This window comes from Erpetoichthys calabaricus, chromosome 14 (genome assembly GCF_900747795.2).
Source record: "Erpetoichthys calabaricus chromosome 14, fErpCal1.3, whole genome shotgun sequence".
NCBI classification, from domain to species: domain Eukaryota; kingdom Metazoa; phylum Chordata; class Cladistia; order Polypteriformes; family Polypteridae; genus Erpetoichthys; species Erpetoichthys calabaricus.
In genome coordinates this window covers 60,987,432-61,002,824 of record NC_041407.2, presented here as the reverse complement: position 1 = coordinate 61,002,824, position 15,393 = coordinate 60,987,432, and the positions used below count along the sequence as shown (strand labels likewise).

At 42.0% G+C, this 15,393-nt stretch overlaps 1 protein-coding gene across 1 annotated transcript in view; it reads right to left on the bottom strand.

Moving 5' to 3' along the window:
* The window catches only part of rhd (Rh blood group, D antigen), a 64,347-nt gene that overhangs the window by 30,447 nt on the left and 18,507 nt on the right, over window positions 1–15,393 (bottom strand). Inside the window, exon 5 of the mRNA XM_028819889.2 lies at window positions 12,615–12,781. Coding sequence (XP_028675722.1) covers window positions 12,615–12,781 — 167 coding nt within the window. The remainder of the gene's footprint in view (window positions 1–12,614; window positions 12,782–15,393) is intronic.

The window sequence follows — 15,393 nt, the reverse complement described above, 5'->3', positions numbered from 1 at the left end:
ATGCTACACATTAATGGCGGCTGAAGTGGGTCCTCACTCAATATGAAAAGTGCTTTGAGTAGTGAGAAAAGCACTATATACATGTAAAGAATTATTATTATTATTATTATTATTATTTGGTATTTAAGTATTGTGTATTTCAATTTGAATACATTGGAGCCCCAAGAGACCCGGGGCCACCATTATGTCACTAATGTGGGAATGCCCTCCACTTTTATAGAGTATTTTAAGCTGAACAATACATCCCTCAGAGGTTCATTGGACTTTATGGGGTAAAGATAGACCTGTTACTATAAAAGCTATTGAGCCAAACAAGTCTATTTAGGCTACATTTTTTAACTCCATTGTAAAGTGCTATATTTGTAAAAAGCTTGTATTTAATGCAGTCTACAAACACATGTCATTGCATTCTATTATTGCAGTTATATTTGAATGTAACTCACTGTTACATAAATATTTACAAGTAATAAACAAAAAATGTGATAACTGACTCTTGGATGAATTAAATAAAAAATGTGAAATACTCCAATTTTCATATTATTTTATTTAGTTGCCAAACACACCAGAATGTTACACCATGCGTTCATTTTCTAAGTTGTTTTAAAATATGAAATTGATATTGAATCGTCACGTAAATCCTCACATGTAAAAACCCCAAAACTGATGAAATTACACGTGTAGAATTGACTATATAACACAACATGAAATGGACCAACGCCTTGATGCTACGGTGTCATTTAAATGAATGCTGTATTAGACTGGGATGGTGAGGCAGGAGTTTAAGGCGTCAGATGAAATTTTAAATTCACCCCTCAGTCTCCATCTCAGTCTTCATCATATTTGTTACCCAGGTAGTGACTAAAAGAAAATAATCACAAGTATAAGCACGTAAAATGTATTTTGTATTCAGGACACTGGGGTCTACAATAAACTCAGCAGAGTGGTTTAGTTTCTGCTCCTCCAAACTGAATTGGTTGAGATGATGTGGACTGGTGGTAAGGGTGCCAATCAACAGGATAAACTGAAAATCAAGTGTTCCATGCTAACATTTACTTGGTACTTGGTTTTAGGCCTTAATATACATTAAATCTTTTTGTATTAATCAACTTATTTTTCTTCTCTGGCAAGGCAACTAGAAATTTATTTTTAGAAAATTTACTAAGAAACTCCATGTAGAGTGAGGTCATCAGTAGAGTTCCTCAGAGGTCTATCCTGGGTTTGTCACTTTTTCTGATTAATATTAATGACAAAGCATTTGGTATAGTTAGTAAACTTGTGAAATTCACAAATGATACTAAAATGAATGAAGAGCAGATACTGAAGAGGCAGCAAAAATAATTCAAGAAGCTTCAGAACTGGGCAAACACTTGGAAAATGCAGTTAAATGTAGAAAACTGCAAAGTACTACATGTTGTGGCGGACGGCCAGTTGCTCAACCCAGCCGGGATGCCCAGAACGGAGAAAGATGGGGGAAAGCAGTTACAGAGGGACACTGCCTCCCCCAGAATGCCAGATGGAGATGCCCCTGCAGCATAGCGACACCTCAGATTCCCGCAGGGCACCATGGGATTTGGAGTTCGACTTCACAGCCCTGCTGGGTGCCGTGGGTGCTGCGAGGAAACGCTGCAGGGAGGCTCAAGAATCTGTACTTTCCGTATAGCCTGGAAGTACTCCCAAGTCACAGGGATGGAACCACCTGAAGAAATCCACAAGTCTCCATCTGACCCGGAAGTGCAGACGAGTTACGTGCCCGGAAGACTATTTAAAGGACTGGTGGAGACTCATCAAGTGAGCCAGAGTTTGGTGGGAGTAGGACAGAGCTTGGTGGTAGGAGTGGAGGAGAGATTTGTGTGCTGATTATTGGTGTTTTGCCTGTATATGGTGGCAGAGGTGCTTTTGGGCACTGTTTCAAGAAGAAAAAATCATTAAAGATCTTCTTGGTGGTTTTACCCTGTGCCAAGCATTTGTCTGTTGGGTTTAATGGGGCAACAGTGCCCGCAAGTGTCTTACAATGTGGACAAAAGGAACGTCAATTATAAATACCAGATGAGAGACACTGTCTTGCAAGAAGCAACTGTTGAAAAGGATTTATGGGTTTATTTTAACACAACATTTTCATCCTCTAAGCAATACAAAGAAATAAGTTTAAAAGGCAAATAAAATTTAGATTATATCGTTGAATATAAATCAAAGGACATTATGTTTGGGCTACATTAGTAAGACCACACCTAAAGTACTGCGTGTAGTTCTGGTCAACACACTACAAAGCAGTACTGGAAGCTGTGCAGAGGAGAGCAACCAGGAGTATCTCGGGACTTGTTCTACTCTGACAGCCTCAGAGAATTAAACCTGTTTAGTCTTGAGCAGAAGAGACTGTGTGTGGACCTAATCCAGACGTCGAAGTCCTCTAAGGCACTGATAAAGTCGATCCAGACAAATTCTATCAACTTAACTGTGAATCTTGAACTTTAGGACATCAGTGGAAATTAAGGGGAAGTGCATTTAAGACTGAAGCCATGAAGCTCTTCTTCATGTAAAGAGTGTTGGGATTCTGAAAGTAACTGCCGAGACATGGAGTTGAAGCAGAAAAGTGACAACCTTTAAGAAGCATCTGGATGAGAAATTGAGACCACTTAGCCATTAGCTAAACAAATGAGCCTGATGGACTGAATGGTCTCCTCTTGTTTGTCTAATTCATTTTGTTGTTATATGTTCTAAAGTTCTTAATGAAATACTTGCATACATGTGAGAATGAAATTATAAAACAAAAGTTTTTACAAAAAAAATAAATTAATAAAATCTGCCATGACATTTGATATGATTTTCTTTGACATATTTAACATGTTACTATATTGAGTGCTTATACAATGACTGGTAAATAATGGAGGCACTCTATCTAGTGAAACACACACTTTACCTGTGGTTCTGCACATCCTCTTTTCTAAGGTGTATCATAATACAGGGCACAATGCGATTAGTATAATAAAGGATGAAAGTGAAACATGAAATAAAGGTGGAAAGAACTAAGATGACCAAGTGAGGGTACAGACTCACACTGAAGGACAGAAACATACAACTAATTTTGGCACAAATATTCAAAAAAGTGAGAAAGTAATGCAAGTCACAACCAGATATTCACCCTTACTAATAAACATGACTGTCAATGGCCATTGCCTATTTCTTGGGCTGTGTGATCCTGCTAGGGGGAACTCTAAGCAAAACAGCTGCATCCTTCTTGGAGCCATCAATAGATGATGTAACAAGTTGCCACTCGTTCCCATGGGTGGTAATTCCATTTTTGTTGTACATGAGGCAATATCATTGTAGACATGTCAAGTACACTGTTTTTTAAAATGCAAAACATCTCTGCTTATGTCAAAGGAAAAATGAGAAAGAGTCGCACCACATAAAAAATAGTATCTCATAAACATTAACTGAATACTAATTACCAGAATCTTGCTCTAATGAGTTAACATGAACAAATCTCTTTGTATTTACATTACATAACTCCTCAGGTGGATAAGATGTACTGTAATGTAAAAGATGTCTTGCATTTTCTTAATCAATTATAATATTTTTTATTTAATGCATTTTAAATATATATTGGGTCCCACATTCTACAGCACACTCCTATCAGAGATGAAATAACAACAAGATAATTTTCTGTGCCTATGGAGCTATCACTTCTGGAGCAGCAGAGTTTATACTAATAGGGAGTGTCTCAGAAGTGATTGCTCCAGTGGCACAGAAGAAGCAGCAAGGGAATAGGGGCCATGCAATAATTTAATAGAAGGTTCCCTAGTCAGATAGGTGCTAACAGGAATACCTTTAAGAGTACGCAGTATGTGCCACACACTACATAGTATGGTGTCCAGGCTGTCTGAGGGTTTCTTTGCCCATTAAGTGTTTTCTGGAGTTTAAGACTCCAGGAAAATCTTGGGGTAAGTAGGGAGACTGTTATTAGAAAGCCCTCAGGAGTTTGAGACAGTAGACGTGATTGGAGAATTTTAACCCACAAACGGCCTTAAAAAGCATCTTCTAGTCATTACTCGGGTTGTGAAGTCAGGCAAGGACTGAGCTGGCAGGAGGAAGTAAAGCCAGAGGGTTAGTCAAAAAGGTCTGGGAGGGCCAGAGAGAAAAAGGAAAGAGTGTGTGACTTCCATCTAATAGACAGGCAACGTAAATTCCATCTTGAAGTCAATCATTAATTTACATATTGTATGTTCCTCTAAAACCATTGTCAAAGTCATTGTATATGACTCAGACGCCGCCGCGAGTCGCAGCCTTTCCAGCAGCTCCGTGTACGACTTTATCTTTCTACCTTTTTATCTATTTTATTTATTTCACTGTCCACTCCTACCATTTTCTTTTATGTGGAAATGTGAATTTCCCCTTGGGATTAATAAAATATCTATCTATCTATCTATCTATCTATCTATCTATCTATCTATCTATCTATCTATCTATCTATCTATCTATCTATCTATCTATCTATCTATCTATCTATCTATCTATCTATCTATCTATCTATCTATCTAATACACTAGCACGTAAAATTCTTTGTAATCTCAAGATCACTTTTAATTTGCCGAATGATTAACTTTTTTATTGCTAAAGCTTCTTAAACCAGCTGCCTCTTGCACTGACTACAACAGACAGTGGTCACCACACAAAATACATTAAATTATGACAGTTCACTGGACATTTGAATATTTTGATTTATACTTGAGGTTTTATTTTTCATGATGAAATACATGAATGTATTTGTCAGATTAAGCGTAAATGTATTCTACTATATAATCACAAATTTGTAAGTTGATAGTATTTCTGTGTTCTTTATGAATTTTGAAGAATCTGTGTTTTAAGGGCTGTAGCTACCTTTACTTTGACAAAAGATGTTTTCTGTATTATAAATGGTTATGGGGGAAAAACCGGAAAGAAAGAAAAGGGAAAAGCAGGAATTTAGAGTTGGTACCTTTATGATGAGATAGTATGGCTGCAATAAAGAGAAAACTCCAAAGAATATCCATTAAACTCTGTGTTTGTATTTTCGATCATAAACTTAAGTATGGAGGAATATTTCAGACAAAATTATAAATAAAAAAAATGATCAAATAAATAAATGCATTGTGAAATGTGACAATAAGTAAATAAAAACACAATGATAGGTTAAAATACACAATTAAATGTTTTGTGAAATACTGTATGTTTTTGTTGCTTATGTCTTTACGTATATATATATCATTATTTCTTCATTTTTTCAGTGGCATGAAATACACAATGATATAAAGTTATGAGTACTGTGTATTGATTTGTGAATTGTTGTGCCATCAAAGCCACATTTACAGTACACACACAGTACGCACTGCAGACTCCTGGTGATGAATTCAGAGCATTTTGAATTGAAGTAGCAATAACTCTGGGCATCTTTTTCTTGCAATCATATCTGCCACAGATATGCACAGTCACAATGTAGGACATACACCTCACTGAAGATTCACCAATCAAAACACAGTACTCACTAGAGCCCACCCCCTCAACTCTAATAGGTGAAAATGACAGCTTTCATTTCATTGCATATTTCATGTTGCATGTGGTGTCACTGAAAAAACAAATAAGGAAATAATTACATAAATACAAATAGAAATAAGCTACAAAAACATATTTGATTGTTCATATATATTGTGTTTTATTTATTTATTGTCACATTTCACAATACATTTATTCATGTATTTATTTTATCCAAAATATTCCTCCATACCTAATTAAATTGAAAACATCACATAAAACTGAACATTATGGCAATCATGGATTAAAGTTCTTTAACTTTAATGGGCAATGACAGTGAGACCTGGCAGGGCGTGATTCGGAGGAATGGCCCCCCCGATCTGAACCCGAGCGGTGTTTTGTTATTGGACTTCTGTGCTCGTCATGGATTGTCCATAACGAACACCATGTTCAAGCATAGGGGTGTTCATATGTGCACTTGGCACCAGGACACCCTAGGCCTCAGTTCGATGATTGACTTTGTGGTCGTGTCGTCGGACTTGCGGCCACATGTCTTGGACACTCGGGTGAAGAGAGGGGCGGAGCTGTCAACTGATCATCACCTGGTGGTGAGTTGGCTTCGATGGTGGGGGAGGATGCCCGTCAGGCGTGGTAGGCCCAAACGTGTTGTGAGGGTCTGCTGGGAACGTCTGGCAGAGCCCCCTGTCAGAAGTAGCTTCAACTCCCACCTCCGGCAGAACTTCGACCATGTCCTGAGGGAGGTGGGGGACATTGAGTCCGAATGGGCCATGTTCTGTGCCTCTATTGTTGAGGCGGCTGACCGGAGCTGTGGCCGTAAGGTGGTCGGTGCCTGTCGTGGCGGCAATCCCCGAACCCGTTGGTGGACACCGGTGGTGAAGGATGCCGTCAAGCTGAAGAAGGAGTCCTACAGGACCCTTTTGTCCTGTGGGACCCTGGAGGCAGCTGATAGGTACCGGCAGGCCAAGCGGAATGCGGCTTTGGTGGTTGCTGAGGCAAAAACTCGGGCGTGGGAGGAGTTTGGGGAGGCCATGGAGAACGACTTTCGGACGGCTTCGAGGAGATTCTGGTCCACCATCTGGCGTCTCAGGAAGGGGAAGCAGTGCAGTGTCAACACTGTATATGGTGGGGATGGTGCGCTGCTGACCTCGACTCGGGACGTTGTGGGTCGGTGGGGGGAGTACTTCGAAGACCTCCTCAATCCCATTAACATGCCTTCCAATGAGGAAGCAGAGCCTGGGGACTCAGAGGTGGGCTCCCCCATCTCTGGGACTGAGGTCACCGAGGTGGTCAAAAAACTCCTTGGTGGCAGGGCCCCGGGGGTGGATGAGATACGCCCGGAATTCCTCAAGGCTCTGGATGTTGTAGGACTGTCTTGGTTGACACGCCTCTGCAACATCGCATGGACATCAGGGACAGTGCCTCTGGATTGGCAGACTGGGGTGGTGGTCCCCCTCTTTAAGAAGGGGGACCGGAGGGTGTGTTCCAACTACAGAGGGATCACACTCCTCAGCCTCCCTGGAAAAGTCTATTCAGGGGTCCTGGAGAGGAGGGTCCGTCGGATAGTCGAGCCTCGGATTCAGGAGGAACAGTGTGGTTTTCGTCCTGGTCGCGGAACAGTGGACCAGCTCTATACCCTTAGCAGGGTCCTGGAGGGTGCATGGGAGTTTGTCCAACCAGTCTACATGTGTTTTGTGGACTTGGAAAAGGCATTCGACCGTGTCCCTCGGGGAATCCTGTGGGGGGTACTCCGAGAGTATGGGGTACCGGCCCCCCTGATAAGGGCTGTTCGGTCCCTGTACGATCGGTGCCAGAGCTTGGTCCACATTGTCGGCAGTAAGTCGAACCCGTTTCCAGTGAGAGTTGGACTCCGCCAGGGCTGCCCTTTGTCACCGATTCTGTTCATAACTTTTATGGACAGAATTTCTAGGCGCAGCCAGAGCGTTGAGGGGGTCCGGTTTGGTGGGCTCAGGATTGGGTCACTGCTTTTTGCAGATGATGTTGTCCTGTTTGCTTCATCAGGCCGTGATCTTCAGCTCTCTCTGGATCGGTTCGCAGCCGAATGTGAAGCGGCTGGGATGAGAATCAGCACCTCCAAATCCGAGACCATGGTCCTTAGCCGGAAAAGGGTGGAGTGCTCTCTCAAGGTTGGTAGCGGGATCCTGCCTCAAGTGGAGGAGTTCAAGTATCTCGGGATCTTGTTCACGAGTGAGGGAAGAATGGAGCGTGAGATCGACAGGCGGATCGGTGCGGCATCCGCAGTAATGCGGGCGCTGCATCGGTCTGTCATGGTGAAAAAGGAGCTGAGCCGCAAGGCAAAGCTCTCAATTTACCAGTCGATCTATGTTCCTACCCTCACCTATGGTCATGAACTATGGGTAGTGACCGAAAGAACGAGATCGCGAATACAAGCGGCTGAAATGAGTTTCCTCCGCAGGGTGTCTGGGCTTTCCCTTAAAGATCCATATTACTAACCGAGAATGCTAAACCGGATGATGGACGCAGGCACATCCGGCCATGGACCGTAGCTGCAAAAAGACGTACTGCGCAGGCGCAAAAAGAGATCCGCGAGAGTCGGCTGAGGAGCCGAGAAAGGCGGACAAAAGAGGGCGAGAGAGGCGGATGAGGGTCCGCGAGAGGCGCAGGCGCAAAAAGAGTCCGCGAGAGTCGGAGAAAGGCGGACAAAAGAGGGCGACAAAGGCGGATGAGGGGCCGCGAGAGGCGGACAAGACTACAGAAACAAGGAGTGAGCACGCACCGAAAAAAGGAAAAGGCACATAAAAAAGTAGTCAAACGCGGGGAAAGCACGAAACACATTGCACACGAAACTAGACACACCAAAAAAAAAGAACATACGAGCGCACAACAGCAAGGCACGACCACACACCCCCCCCCCACCCTACAGGCACAGGACGGGACGGGACGGGACACACACCAAGAGGGGGATTCAACAAGCCCATGGAAGACAAAAAAAAAAAGAACACAAAACCACCCCACAGACCCTACAAGCAAGGGACGGGACACACACAAAGAGGTGGATTCAAACAAGACACAGGAACACAAAAAGAAAGAAGATGCTCGCGCAACAACAATCCCCCCCACACATCCATAAGAAGTGACACCCAAAGCCACATATTCTAAAGTGAACGTCGACACCTTCACACTAGGCAGCATAGGTGTCGGCATAGGTGTCAGCATAGGTGGATGTCCTTTCAGTAAAGCACTATTAACCGTTCAACTGCAGAAAAGGATACATATTAACAGTGAGTGCGATCCTCCTTATTACTTATCCATATTTCGCATGCTGAGAAAGAAACAAGTCATGAATACACGGTCACGGGTACAAAACGATTCGGAAAGGATAACGGGAACGTGCCCAAATGAACCGACACAATGCACGTAGACGCATTCAGCGCGCGTGTCAAAGTGCTGCATCGAAAGAAGCACGATTTCAAACCGAAAGAGCTCGCGTATCAGACATACAAAAAAGAGACAGAATAAATGAACGGAGACGTGAACAATGCGCAAATGAACTGACAGAAAAAAAAAAAGCAAGACGTGAAAAGCACCAAGCTCAAATGACCGACATACAAAAACGGACAAGGCTCGATACAAACAATGCACGGCGTAGACTGAAACGGACTTTGCGCAAAGCGGAGGCGAATAAAAAAAAATAAAAAAATTGCGCGTCGCAAATAATGGACATGCAACAAAAAGGCAATCAAACGCAAAAAGCAAAACATGCCCGTCGCGGACATCAACGCCACACACCTGTTAAACGCTTACGCCAAATGGCTGAAAACGCCTTCAATAAGGAATCCACTATTGAGGAAAATTCTTTGGGATTAATGAATGTCATTTGCAATCATTGTCATTCTCTTAACTTCACAGAAGAAACAACTGGCAATACAAATAATGAATTTACACGTTGTTGTCAAAAAGGTCAGAGTAGACTGCCTCCTTTACATTCATATCCTGAATGTCTAAAGAAGCTTCTAACTAACGATGTGCCTGAAAGTAAAAACTTTATGAACTGCATTAGATCCTACAATAGTTCATTTGCTTTTGCATCTACTGGAGTACATATCAGGCCACCAAAAGGCAATGGCCCATACTGCTTTCGCATATGTGGACAAATATTGCATCGCATTGGAACAGTGCACCCTAAAACAAATCAACAACGCAAATATGCACAAATCTACATCCTAGATCCAGATGAGGCAATCTATCAACGCATGAACCTTCCTGAAAACAAACAATGCACAGAGCTTATAATGAGAAACGTCACTCATGTCATAAACAATCACCCATTAGCTAAGTCTATAAAAATGCTACATGAAGTTGAAAAGGAGGCAAATACAAAAGCAAATGCAGAAGGTATAGCGGCAACTACAATTGCTTTGGTCTTGATAAAGGACAAAGAACAAGATCCAAGACGATACAATCTGCCCGTCTTTAATGAAGTGGCAATTGTCTTTCAAAGTAAAGATGGTGAGCCTCCATTTCACAGAGATATTGTTCTACATTTACGTCCTGATAAAAACAACACACCTACATTCCAACGCAATGTTGCCTTCTCACGTGTTCGACGTTCATCTGACGTTAGAGTTAAAATTATAAATGATCCATGCCAAGGAAGACTCATTCAAGGACAAGACACCATCTTTACTACTAATGTTATATACAAAGAAATATTCCAATAAAACATTAATATATGCCAAACACTCTATTTGTTATTTCTATGCGCATCATCCAAAGCTGCACACTATTCTATATCTAATTCATACATCTCACTCTTTGTCATGTCCCAATGCCAGGGGTTGGCGAGCGAAGCGAGCAGGGGGCGGAGCCCCCTAGTAGGGTGAGAAGCTCAGTCATCCGGGAGGGGCTCAGAGTAGAGCCGCTGCTCCTCCGCATCGAGAGGAGTCAGATGAGGTGGCTCGGGCATCTGATCAGGATGCCTCCTGGACGCCTCCCTGGTGAGGTGTTCCGGGCACGTCCAACCGGGAGGAGGCCCCAGGGAAGACCCAGGACACGTTGGAGGGACTATGTCTCTCGACTGGCCTGGGAACGCCTTGGGATTCTCCCGGAAGAGCTAGAAGAAGTGGCCGGGGAGAGGGAAGTCTGGGCATCTCTGCTCAAGCTGCTGCCCCCGCGACCCGACCTCGGATAAGCGGGAGACAATGGATGGATGGATGGAAGTTCTTTAACACAAGTGAGATTATAAAGATAATTTTGAAGATTTTTTTTTTTACTGACTCCTTCACTTTGATAACTCATGGCACTAACTCCTCCAGTTAATTATTGATTCCATCACCTCTGCTAGTGTACGTGGTATTGTAAAATGCCAATGGTCAAATGCTACTGCAGCTCCAAGTGACAAAAAAGAACAACATGTGTAACAGCAAGTATGATTTACAGCCTACAGAAAGGTTTATTTTTCTCACAAGGTTCTGCCCTAAATTATATGCCAGCTTTCACAGAGTTCAATTTTTAAAATGGTAGCAGAAGGAGAAGAATAAAAGCAAACCACTATCCATATATTTATGGAGCCTACTTTGGTTAATACATTTAATAGGAAGTCAACATTGGGATGGGATGCCAGGAAACCTTAAAGCACACAGACTGATGCAAATCTGATTTAGAATCACTAATTAATTTAACATGGAAATCTTACAGATATTGGAAAAATGCAAAGAACTCAGAGGAAACATATGTGGCATATGGAGACTGTATAAACTCCACCACAGTAAAGACTAGGCTGTCAATCAATGTTGGCTCCCTTGAGCTGTGAGACATAGGCACTAACTATTGTGCCAGCAGACCTCCCTACACACGTTCAGAAAAAGTCCTTTATACCCAGCAGTTTTCAGACTACGGGTGACATAATATGATGCCTTCTGTATGTTGGAGAACATCAGAGGTCTTACATGAGACATTCACAGTGACAGGGAGAACAAGCTTGCCCCCAAAAACAAAATGCTATGGAAAAATTAACTAGGAGCTCAGATGAGGCAGCAGTGCTAACAAGGCTAAACATCCATCCATCCATTTTCCTACCCGCTGAATCCAAACACAGGGTCACGGGGGTCTGCTGGAGCCAATCCCAGCCAACACAGGAACCAATCCCAGGCAGGGTGTCAACCCACCACAGGACACACACAAACTAAGGCCAATTTAGAATCGCCAATCCACCTAACCTGCATGTCTTTGGACTGTGGGAGGAAACCGGAGCGCCCGGAGGAAACCCACGCAGACACGGGGAGAACATGCAAACTCCACGCAGGGAGGACCCGGGAAGCGAACCCGGGTCTCCTAACTGCGAGGCAGCAGCGCTACCACTGCGCCACCGTACCGCACCAGGCTAAACATCTTTATATATAATACACTACCATGGCTGCTTGTTTGTCTGTCCGGAGTTTAAATCACCTGTAGCTCGCAAACCGTTTGACCTATTGACTTGAAATTTGGTACACGTATACTACGTGATGTCTACTATCCGCTTTCAGGGTGATGATTGACCTCCAAGGTTATTCCTCTTTTTATTTTTAATTTATTGTAGAATCAACTCTCGGCAGTGGCCAGCAGGGCAGTCGTGTGGCGCATTCGCATGGGTGCCATTCTCATCTCTACCACCTTCGCCATCACTTCTCCTACCTCTTCATATCTTAAATCATTCTTGAGGCAGATTGAAGACTTCAGTACCAGCTTAAGTGAAAAAATTAAAAAAAGCGTACTAACTAATTGCAACACAAACACTGACTTAATCAGTTTTAATGCGAAAAGATGCCAACTAAAAAAGAGAAGAAGCGGTCCGCAAGGGTAGAGAAAAGAAGCACATCAACCTCTGAGCAAATGAATGCTAAACAACAGAGAAAGAGTATGAAAACTATGAATGCTCAAGTCAAATGTATTCACTCTATCTATCTATCTATCTATCTATCTATCTATCTATCTATCTATCTATCTATCTATCTATCTATCTATCTATCTATCTATCTATCTATCTATCTATCTATCTATCTATCTATCTATCTATCTATCTATCTAAACAAATATATTTTGTGAGATAATTATATTATTCTTACCATATTCAGTTGCCCTTTCCTGCTTGTTATGACTGATACAGCAAAAGCTGTGACGGCACTCACAGCCATCCCAAAGTAGGTATTATACACAGCATACATCTTCTCGTTTTCCTTCTCAAGAAAAGCAGAGTTGAAACTTGGCCAAAACATCCACAAGAAAATGGTACCTGGATTAAGGTCATATTTAAGTATTTTAGTCATTTTGGTCTCAATTACATTAAAAAGAAAATAGTCAATTGTGAACATTTCTAGACAATTGGTACTGCTTCAAGGAAACAGAAGTTTGAATTTGTAGTGTAGTAAAAGTTTATACCTCCCAAAAACCATCCATTTATTGCATCCAGTCATGATTTGCTACAGTGCTTGCAAGTCCTGAATGGGATTCCAGACCATTTAAGGGCATCTTTAAACTCCCTTGTGCAGGAATAATTTTGGGACAATAATTACAATGATCAAGGACTCTTTTGAAACCACATGCTATATGGCATTTATGTATGTGTGGTTATGTGTATGTATGAGTGTATGTATATATATATATATATATATATATATATATATATGGATTATGAAAGTTTTCAGAGCCATTTGCTTCGTTTGCAACACTTTGTTGTGATGTAGATTCCATTTTTAATGGATAAATTTGCCATTTTTTGCCAATCTACACTCAATATATATGTGACTGTAAACAGTCATCTTCAGGTCTCTCCACAGATGTTCCAATGAGTTTACGCCTAAGCTTTGACTGGGTCACTCAAGAAACAGTCAGAAGCTTGTCCTGAAGCCACTCCAGCATTGACATGGTTGTATGCTTTGGGTCATTGTTGTCACCTCACTGACCAAGGCCCTTCCTGCTTGGTTACTCAGTTTGGCAAGGCAGCTAAGACCAGGAAGAGTCCTGGTGGCTCCAAACTTCTTCCATTCCACAATCACTGAGAGCCTGTGAACACTCAAAGTTTTACAAATGACAAATGGCAAATTATTTAAGATCCCTAGCACAAGATAAAGTGAGTGTTAACCTGGAAGAGGATATGAATGGAATTCTCCAAAGATGTTAGAGGATTGCAGGTATGTTCAACCTCAGAGAGTTTTCTTTTTAATGACAGAAGACAGGCTTTTAAAAAGACATAGCAACACTAGAAAAAGTCCAGAAAAGAGCAAATAGGTTGATTCTGGCACTGAGAGATGTGTGTTTTAAGGAAAAATTCAAGGAGTTGAACCTTTTAAGGTTAAGCAAGCAGAGTTTATATGTGACATGATTGAATGGATTACAGTTATGACAGAACTGTTACTTTAAAATAACATCAAGAAGAACATGGGGACACAGTTGGAAACTAGTTAAGAGTAAAATTCTCATAAACATTAGAAAGTTATTCTTCACACAAACAACCATAGACACACGGAATAAATTACTAAGTAGTGTGGCAAAGAGCAGGAATTTGGGGACCTTCAAATCTCAACTTCATGTTGTTTTGGAGAAGTTAGGGGGATGGGATTGGTGAGCTTTGCTGGGCTAAATGTTCTGTTCTGTCCTTATGTTTAAATATCAGTATGGCCACAGATAACTGGCAAGAGGTCAATTAAAACTCAATTAGCCAGTAGGTGTCAGTAGAGGCATCTGGCATTGGAATGAGGGGTAATGACACCCTAGAAAGAGTAAACAGGCAGCCTAGAAATAAGAAGCCCAGAAGCTTTCTTGAAGGCTTAACCTCTTAAAGCAGGGATGTCAAGCTCACTTCCTGGAATGCTGCAGTGGCTGCAGGTTTTCATTTCAGCCATTTTTTTCATTACTAACCATTTATGAATGCTAATAGAACATACTAATTTCCTTTGATTTTAATCAATTTTAATTGTTTCATGTTTGCTTTAACAAGCAAAAAAACAATGAAATGGTGCAAACTAAACTAAAAGATGAGCAGACTAACTTAGATCTCATTTGCAGCTGTGTCTTTCATACCTTTCTCAATAAAATATCTGAAAAGGAAAAAGTGAAGATCTAAGAAATAATAATCCATAAAACATCGGGATGGTAATCTCAGAAAAAATAAAATCAGCTTTGAAAATGACTGATGTGGCACAATATGAACACTAACAGGCTGTGGAATTAAATAACGGGTTTCATTAACAACAAAGTATCAAATTGGTTGGTGTGAAAATGGTGGTCCTCGAGAATTGTTTGAGCCCCTTGTGTTAGCTGGTCATCTGTTGGCTTGCTTTCTATCTCTTTATTATCTAGCTGCAAAGTAAAACAAAAACAATTAAGCAAGTCAATCGTAATTAGGGCGGCACGGTGGCGTAGTGGGTAGCGCTGCTGCCTCGCAGTTGGGAGACCTGGGGACCCGGGTTCTCCCTGTGTCTGCATGGGTTTCCTCCGGGCGCTCCGGTTTCCTCCCACAGTCCAAAGACATGCAGGTTAGGTGGATTGGCGATACTAAATTGGAACTAGTGTGTGCTTGGTGTGTTTGTGTGTGTCCTGCGGTGGGTTGGCACCCTGCCCAGGATTGTTTCCTGCCTTGTGCCCTGTGTTGGCTGGGATTGTCTCCAGCAGACCCCCGTGACCCTGTGTTTGGATTCAGCGGGTTGGACAATGGATGGAAAATGGAATCGTAATTAAGGCAGCAGTAATTGGTTACTAGTTAAGAAAGCAGCTGGAACAAAAAACCACAGCCACTTTGGCTCTCCAGAATCTAAGTCTGGTACCCCTGTTTTAAACGTAAGTCCAGGTTCACATGTGTAGGGAAATCAAGGAACTCTAGAGGGTGTCCTTGCTTCTTTGTGGCCC